The 9,059-nt window shown below is 39.8% G+C and overlaps 1 protein-coding gene across 1 annotated transcript in view; it reads right to left on the bottom strand.

The window, feature by feature from the left end:
* Positions 1-1,533: 1,533 nt before the first annotated feature.
* Positions 1,534-9,059, bottom strand: part of LOC141099178 (transcription factor ETV7-like) — a 46,193-nt gene continuing 38,667 nt past the window's right edge. Inside the window, exon 8 of the mRNA XM_073587320.1 lies at positions 1,534-1,940. Within this exon, the coding sequence (XP_073443421.1) occupies positions 1,841-1,940 (100 nt within the window). The 3' untranslated portion in view covers positions 1,534-1,840. The remainder of the gene's footprint in view (positions 1,941-9,059) is intronic.

Genomic DNA, 9,059 nt, shown 5'->3' with positions numbered 1-9,059 from the left:
TGCTGTATATAGGGAGGCTATGTGGGGGCTCATGCTGTATATAGGGGCCTGTGTGTGAGCTCATACTGAATGTATGGGTATCAGGCTGTATATAGGGTCCTACATGTGGACTCATACTGTATATGGGTGTTCATACTGTATATAATGCCTGTGTGTGGGCTCATGATGGATATGGGGGGCTGTGTGTGGACACATACTGTATATAGGAGACTGTGGGGGCTCATACTGTATATAGTGGGTGCTGTGTGGGATCATACTGCATATAGGGGGTCTATGTGTGGGGACTCATGCTGTATATAGGCTCATACTGTATATATGAGGGCTGTGTATGATATCATACTGTATATATGGGGGGCTATGTGAGTGGGATCATTATGTATATAGGGGGGCTGTGTGGGGGCTCCTACGGTATATACAGTGGGTCAGTATACTTAATTCTACTCAACAATTGATTCAATTAATATTAGTATAAAATAGTGATTATAATATGGTAATATTAATATTGAAAACATACTGATCCCTACAGCTGTCAGGCTGCCCCAGGATCAAAAAGTGTATATGACTGAAGGAATTATTAAAAAAAACTCTGCTTTATTATAACCAACGTTAAAAAACAAATACATAAAAAAATAAGGGTACCTCAAACCCAATAATACACCAGAAGGTCAGCTATAGCAATCCAAAGATATACCGAATATATGTATATATGTATGTGATCAATTTATTAGTTACAATTTATATATACCCAACATACTATATAGTGCAATTGATTTGGTATTAAAGTGACACAGTGCATTAAATAGCCACCTTATTTCAACATTATTTTTGGCAATAAACCCAGTATCACAATGGCTTCAAACTTACACACACTTAAATATGCCACTAATTACATGCAGTTAGTTAGGCATATCTATATTGTAATGACACAGTGCATTCCCATTCTTAAATTCCCATAAACAAAACCGTGCAAACAACCATCAACCCCTACTTATCAAAAAAGCACCAAAATCCCTTGCCCCATACATATTACCTGTATCCCGGGCAGCAGTAACGCCAAGTGGCACACTGACACTTCTGGGTCCGAATTTAAGGCATTGGCCATTTACATACTTGGTTATTGGGCTATATAGCCACCGTGCTGATTGTTTTCTGTTAACATGGACATTTTTATATAGCGCCAAAATGAATGCACTGTGTCATTACAATATAGATATGCCTAACTAACTGCATGTAATTAGTGGCATATTTAAGTGTGTGTAACTTTGTAGCCATTATGATACTGGGTTTATTGCCAAAAATAATGTTGAAATAAGGTGGCTATTTAATGCACTGTGTCACTTTAATACCAAATCAATTGCACTGTATAGTATGTTGGGTATATATAAATTGTAACTAATAAATTGATTACATACATATATTCCTGTATTTCTTTGGATTGCTGTAGCTGGTGTATTATTGGGTTTGAGGTACCCTAATTTTATATGTATTTGTTTTTAACGTCGGTTATAATAAAGCAGAATTTTTTTAAATAATTTCTTCAGTCATGTACACTTCTTGATCCTGGGGCAGCCTGATAGCTGTAGGGATCAGTATGTTTACATGTTGCTTGAAGTGTTACCCATCCTGGTGGTAGGAAATGGGCTTGGGTAGTGTGCTTTCAATATTAATATTGAGCAGAAGTAATTTCAGCCTATTGGTTTGGCCCAAACAACAGTCACAGTCCCTCATGTGGCCCCTCGGGAAAATGTATTGCCCACTCCTGGCATAGTCTGATAGATTTAGAATATATTTTTTTATATACAATAAACTTCAGACATAAAGGCTCCTTTAGGACAATGTCTCAAGGTGAAATAGCAAGGACGTCCTCACAAGAGTCCTCTGTGTCTTGCAATTCCAGTATTTTCTCTGATGTAGGTCTCTCTCTGGGTGACCTCAGAAACCTAAAAAAAAGTTGTATATTTTAGAATTATTTGAGGTCTACATTTTCCTTAACATTTTTTTATACTTAAACATGTTCAAAGTTAAAATGTGGTGAAACAGCTGACCAATCCAAAGTGTAAAGTAATTAAAGGGAACCTGAAAGCTGATACATGCCGCCCATGGATCGGGCAGCATGTATCAGATGCTGGCTGCATGACTTCAGCCATATATATTTAACTCTGATACTACATTTCAGAGAAAAAGATAGTTTAATAGCCCCCTGGGAGACTAGACAGACGGGTGGGTCCCCAGCGCCTTCTCTCCTCGAGTGATAGGTCTCTCCCAATACAAGATCTTAGGGAGATACCCATTACTGTATTGGGTGGCTTGGATCAGCTGCCAGGTTTCCTTTAAGCTACAGATAATCGGATCATGATCAGGGACAGCCCTTTTAGGGGCTGGGCTATTCTCTACTATACTGATCATTTGCCGGTTTTCTATAGCTCTCTCCTGCTGGCTTTTCACTTCTTTTTAGAGCTGGCAAGGTAGCACACTGTCAGTGATGAGCCAGCAAGAGAGTGCTCAGCTGTCAACTTGCCGATGTGGGGGCGCACTGTCAGTGCGCAATGAAAGTATTGCAGTGGCTGAGAAACACATACAGTTTTTGTGGCAGTTCAAAACATGCATGTGTAATATCAATTTAAACAAAATGATACTCGCGCTGTGAATCAATGGAGAATAAATATATATATATATATATATATATATATATACAGTATATAAAAATCAAGAAAATAGGGCAGCACTACCAAAATAATATAGTAGGTGCAAAACCTATTCAGCAGTGTCCAAACAGCCAAATTAACAAAAGGAAAAAAAATAGGCAGCACTCAAATTAAATGTGAAAACAGTGGATACTTTACTGATCCTCAGGTGCCACCTGAGTATCAGTAAAGTATCCACTGTTTTCACATTTAATTTGAGTGCTGCCTATTTTTTTTCCTTTTATATATATATAGTTACCTGTAGTTACATTTATAGCACTTTATGGTTCCCCCAGTGTGTTTGTTTCTGTTTTTATTTATGTCTGCATAGTTATAAGGGTGTTTTTAATTAACTATTAGAACGCAATACCGACCATGTTCTTAGTCACTAGAGCCTAACCCGGACACTTCACTTTTTTTTTTTTTTTTAAACCTATGTTTTGTTCTGTCTTTTTTTGTAGTTTGATCCATCAATACTCAGTATCTTCTAGCAATTAATGCTCATGAGTTTATTGTCTTGATCCTACAGGTAACTATATATATATATATATATATCATAATATTAGTGTGCGCTTGGAACACTCATAAAGAAGAGGGAAATCTAAATTAGGTGGTTATAGAAAGAAAAAAAGAAAAGGTGTCTGAATTTTAAATACAACCTCTCCTTTGCTGAAAGAAAAACCATTGAATCTTTACAAAATAACAATAAAATTGTAATACGTCCAGCTGATAAGGGGGTGGTATTGTTTAATTGGATCAAGAGAATTATCTTAGAGAGGCTTTGAGATTATTGAGTGATACACAGACATATAAGAAATTGGAGAGAGATCCTACTGATAAATTCATAGGAGAACAAAAACTCCTTACAATGGTGGCATTTCAGCTGGGTATTTTAACCCCTTCCTGACATCAGAGGTACTATCCCATCCATGGGACCCGGGCCACTATGCCCATGGACGGGATAGTACGTCTACCGCGATCAGCGGCGCCCACGTGGTGAGCGCCGCTGATCGCGGCCGGGTGTCAGCTGATTATCACAGCTGACACCCGGCACAATGTGTCAGGGGCGGTCACGGACCGCCCCCGACACGTTAACCCCTTGCATACCGGGGGTTAAAGGGAAGCATCGGCAGGGAGGGGGCTCCCTCCGTGCTTCCCTGAGCCCCCCACGGCAGCGCAATGTGCAGCGCTGCTGCGGGGGGCTCCTTTCCTGCAGGCCCCCGAATCCAAGATGGCGACGGGGGCCTTCGGGGGCCTGCAGGAAGCTGGCTTCCTCAGTGCCTGCAAAGTGCAGGCATAAGGAAGCCTTCTGCACTGCCTGTGACAGATCGCTGATCTGTCACAGTGATCTGTGATGTGACAGATCAGCGATCTGTCACAGGACAGTGCTGTCCCACCTGGGACTATTTAATAAAGTTAAAAGAAAAAATAAAAAAAGTGTTAAAATAAATTTAAAAAAAAAAAATCGCCAAATAAATTAGAAAAAAAAAAAAAAATATTCCCCCAATAAATCCATTTTTTGGAAATAAAAAAACAAACAAACAATAAAAGTACACACATTAGGTATCGCCGCGTCCGTAACGACCTGCCCTATAAAACTGTCCCATTAGTTAACCCCTTTAGCGAACCCCTTAAAAAATAAAAATAAAAAACAAAGCAAAAAATAATGATTTATTATCATACCGCCAAACAAAAAGACGCATATAAATATCCATGGTACCGCTGAAAACGTCATCTTGTCCCGCAAAAAACAAGCCACTACACAGCATCATCAGCAAAAAAATAAAAAAGTTATAGCTCGCACAATAAAGCGATGCAAAAATAATTATTTTTTATATAAAATAGTTTTCATTGCATAAAACCGACAAAACATAAAAAAAACGACCTAAATGAGGTATCGCTGTAACCGTACTGACCCGAAGAATAAAACCGCTTTATCAATTTTATCGCACGCGGAACGGTGTAAACGCACCCTCCCAAAAGAAATTCATGAAACGCTGGTTTTTGTTCATTCTGCGTCCCAAAAATCGGAATAAAAAGCGAACAAAAAATGTCACGTGCCCGAAAATGGTACCAATAAAAACGTCAACTCGTCCCGCAAAAAATAAGACCTCACATGACTCGGTGGGTCAAAATACGGAAAAATTATAGCTCTCAATATGTGGTGATGCAAAAACTACTTTTACAATAATAAGCGTCTTTTAGCGTGCGACAGCTGCCAAATATAAAATCCGCCATAAATAGTAAATCAAACCCCCCGTTATCACCCCCTTAGTTAGGGAAAAATAATAAAATAAAAAAAATGTATTTATTTCCATTTTTCCATTAGGGTTAGGGTTAGGGCTAGGGTTAGGGTTAGGGCTAGGGTTAGGGCTGAGATTAGGGTTAGGGGTGTGTTGGGGTTCGGGTTGGAGTTAGAATTGGGGGTTTCCACTGTTTGGGAACATCAGGGGCTCTCCAAATGCAACATGGCGTCTGATCTCAATTCCAGCCAATTCTGAGTTGAAAAAGTCATATGGTGCTCCTTCCCTTCCAAGCTCTGCCATGTGCCCAAACAGTGTTTTACCCCCACATGTAGGGTATCAGCCTACTCAGGTCAAATTGCAAAACAATTTTTGGGGTCCAATTTCTCCTGTTACCCTTAGGAAAATAAAAAATTGGGGGCAAAAATATCATTTTTGTGGAAAAAAATGATTTTTTTTATTTTCACGTCCGAGCGTTATTAACTTCTGTGAAGCACTTGGGGGTTCAAAGTGCTCACCACACATCTAGATAAGTTTCGTGGGGGATCTAGTGTCCAAAATGGGGTCACTTGTGGGGAGTTTCAATAGTTTAGGTACATCAGGGGCTCTCCAAACGCACATGACACCCGCAGAACATTCCATCAAAGTCTGCATTCCAAAACGTCACTGCTTTCCTTCCGAACCCCGACGTGTGTCCATACAGTAGTTTTCTCCCACATATGGGATGTCAGCGTACTCATGACAAATTGGACAACAACTTTTGGGGTCCAATTTCTCCTGTTACCCTTGGGAAAATGAAAAAATTGGGGACTAATTGATCATGTTTGTGGAAAAAATATGATTTTTTTATTTTCATGCCCGGGCATTATAAACTTCTGTGAAGCCCTTGGGGGTTCAAAGTGCTCACCACACATCTAGATAAGTACCTTAGGGGGTCTCGTTTCCAAAATGGGGTCATTTGTGGGGGGTTTCCAGTGTTTAGGTAAATTAGGGGCTCTCCAAAGGCAACATGACACCCGCAGACCATTCCATCAAAGTCTGCATTCCAAAACGTCACTACTTCCCTTCCGAGCCCTGACATGTGTCCATACAGTAGTTTTTTCCCACATATGGGGTGTCAGCTTACTCAGGACAAATTGGACAACAACTTTTGGGGTTCAATTTCTCCTGTTACCCTTGGGAAAATAAAAAAATTGGGGACTAATTGATCATGTTTGTGGAAAAAATACGATTTTTTTATTTTCATGCCCTGGCATTATAAACTTCTGTGAAGCCTTTGGGGGTTCAAAGTGCTCACCTCACATCTAGATAAGTTCGTTAGGGGGTCTAGTTTTCAAAATGGGGTCATTTGTGGGGGTTTCCACTGTTTAGGTACATTAGGGGCTCTCCAAAGGCAACATGACACCCGCAGACCATTCCATCAAAGTCTGCATTCCAAAACGTCACTACTTCCCTTCCGAGCCCTGACGTGTGTCCATACAGTAGTTTTTTCCCCACATATGGGGTGTCAGCGTACTCAGGACAAATTGGACAACTTTTGGGGTTCAATTTTTCCTCTTACCCTTGGGAAAATGAAAAAATTGGGGACTAATTGATCATGTTTGTGGAAAAAATACGATTTTTTTATTTTCATGCCCTGGCATTATAAACTTCTGTGAAGCCTTTGGGGGTTCAAATTGCTCACCTCACATCTAGATAAGTTCCTTAGGGGGTCTATTTTTCAAAATGGGGTCATTTGTGGGGGGTTTCCACTGTTTAGGTACATCAGGGGTTTTCCAATCGCGACATGGTGTCCGATCTCAATTCCAGCCAAAAACGTCAAATGGCGCTGCTTCCCTTCCGAGCTCTGCCATGCGCCCAAATAGTGGTTTACCCCCACATGTGGGGTATCAGCGAACTCAGGAAAAATAGCACAATAACTTTTAGGGTCCTGATACCCTTGGAAAAATAAGAATTGAGGGTGAAAAGATCATTTTTGTGGAAAAAATATGATTTTTTAATTGTACTGCTTTATGTTATAAACTTCTGTGAAGCCCTTGGGGGTTCAAAGTTCTCACCACACATCTAGATAAGTTCCTTAGGGGGTCTAGTTTCCAAAATGGTGTCATTTGTGGGGGGTTTCCACTGTTTTGGTACATCAGGGGTTTTCCAATCGCGACATGGTGTCCGATCTCAATTCCAGCCAAAAACATCAAATGGCGCTGCTTCCCTTCCGAGCTCTGCCATGCGCACAATTAGTGGTTTACCCCCACATGTGGGGTATCAGCGTACTCAGGACAAATTGCACAATAACTTTTAGGGTCCTGTTACCCTTGGGAAAATAAAAATTGGGGTGAAAAGATCATTTTTGTGGAAAAAATATGATTTTTTAATTGTACCGCTGTACGTTATAAACTTCTGTAAAGCCCTTGTGGGTTCAAAGTTTTCACCACATATCTAGATAAGTTCCTTGGGGGGTCTAGTTTCCAAAATGGGGTCACTTGTAAGGGGTTTCCACTGTTTAGGTACATCAGGGACTCTCCAAACGTGACATGGCATCCGATCTGAATTCCAGCCAATTTTGCATTGAAAAAGTCTAACGGCGCTCCTTCCATTCTGAGCTCTGCCATGCGCCAAAACAGTCGTTTCCCCCCACATATCAGGTATCAGCGTACTCAGGACAAATTGCACAATAATTTTTGCAGTCCAATTTCTCCTGTTACCCTTGGTAAAATAAAAAAAATTGAACCTGAAGTATTTTTTTTGTGAATAAAAGTTAGATGTTCATTTTTTTTTTTAAATATTAAAAAAAATTCCTGTGATGCACCTAAAGGGTTAATAAACTTCTTGAATGTGGTTTTGAGCACCTTAAGGGGTGCAGTTTTTAGAATGGTGTCACTTTTGGGTATTTTCTATCATATAGACCCCTCAAAGCGGCTTCAAATGTGATGTGGTCCGTAAAAATAAAATGGTGTTGTAAAAATGAGAAATCGCTGGTCAACTTTTAACCCTTATAACTTCCTAACAAAAAAAAATGTTGGTTCCAAAATTGTGCTGCTGTAAAGTAAACATGTGGGAAATGTTAGTTATCAAGTTTTTTGTGTGCCGTATCTTTGTGATTTAAGGGCATAAAAATTCAAGGTTGGAAAATTGCGAAATTTTCAAAATTTTCGCCAAATTTCCGTTTTTCTCACAAATAACCGCAAGTTATTTGAATTAAATTTTACCACTATCATGAAGTACAATATGTCACGAGAAAACAGTGTCAGAATCACCGGCACCGGGATCCATGGAAGCGTTCCAGAGTTATGACCTCATAAAGGTACAGTGGTCAGAATTGTAAAAATTGGCCCGGTCATGAACGTGCAAACCACCCTTGGGGGTGAAGGGGTTAAACAAAAAAGAATTTGATTTTATCAACACCCTTTTTCCTAGGATCGCTATGTTTTATTACTTACCGAAAGTTCATAAAAGTTTGATTAATCCCCCCGGCCGCCCTATTATCTCGGGTATACAGTGCCTACCGGCTAACCTATCAAAGTATGTTGACTGCCACCTACAGAAATTAGTTCACCTACTGCCATCCTATCTTAGGGATAACACCCATGTATTGCAACTGCTGGGGGAGGTAGGATGGCAGGATCATTATATTTTAGGTTCAATAGACATCACTTCTCTGTATACGGTGATCCAACATGAAAAAGGCTGTTATGCCGCCACCTATTTTTTAAAGAAACATGGAACAGTTCCGGACATACAGGCTGAATTTTTACATGAATGTATGCAATTTATTTTAACCCACAACTATTTTAAATATTTGGCGGACTACTACATCCTGCAATGGGGGACCGTGATGGGTACCAGGTTCGCGCCAAGTTACGCCAATTTGTATGTGGGAAAATGGGAGGGCACATTTTACCCTTCCAGGGAGCTACGCGCGGGCCTGATACTTTGGAAACGTTTCATTGATGACTTTGTTTTTATTTGGTCTGGTGGCCAAGAATCATTAGAGTTGTTTTTAGCGGATATTAATAAAAATGAATATTTTTTAAACTTTACCTCTACCACCAGTACCAGCAGTATTAATTTTTTACATCTAAATATTTTTATTGAGGATAACTCCATTCAAACCCGTGTCTTCCATAAGCCTACA

Source organism: Dendrobates tinctorius, unplaced genomic scaffold (assembly GCF_039654945.1).
Source record: "Dendrobates tinctorius isolate UK_male_01 unplaced genomic scaffold, ASM3965494v1 ptg000098l, whole genome shotgun sequence".
Lineage (NCBI taxonomy): Eukaryota > Metazoa > Chordata > Amphibia > Anura > Dendrobatidae > Dendrobates > Dendrobates tinctorius.
This window is presented reverse-complemented; position numbering and strand designations above follow the sequence as displayed.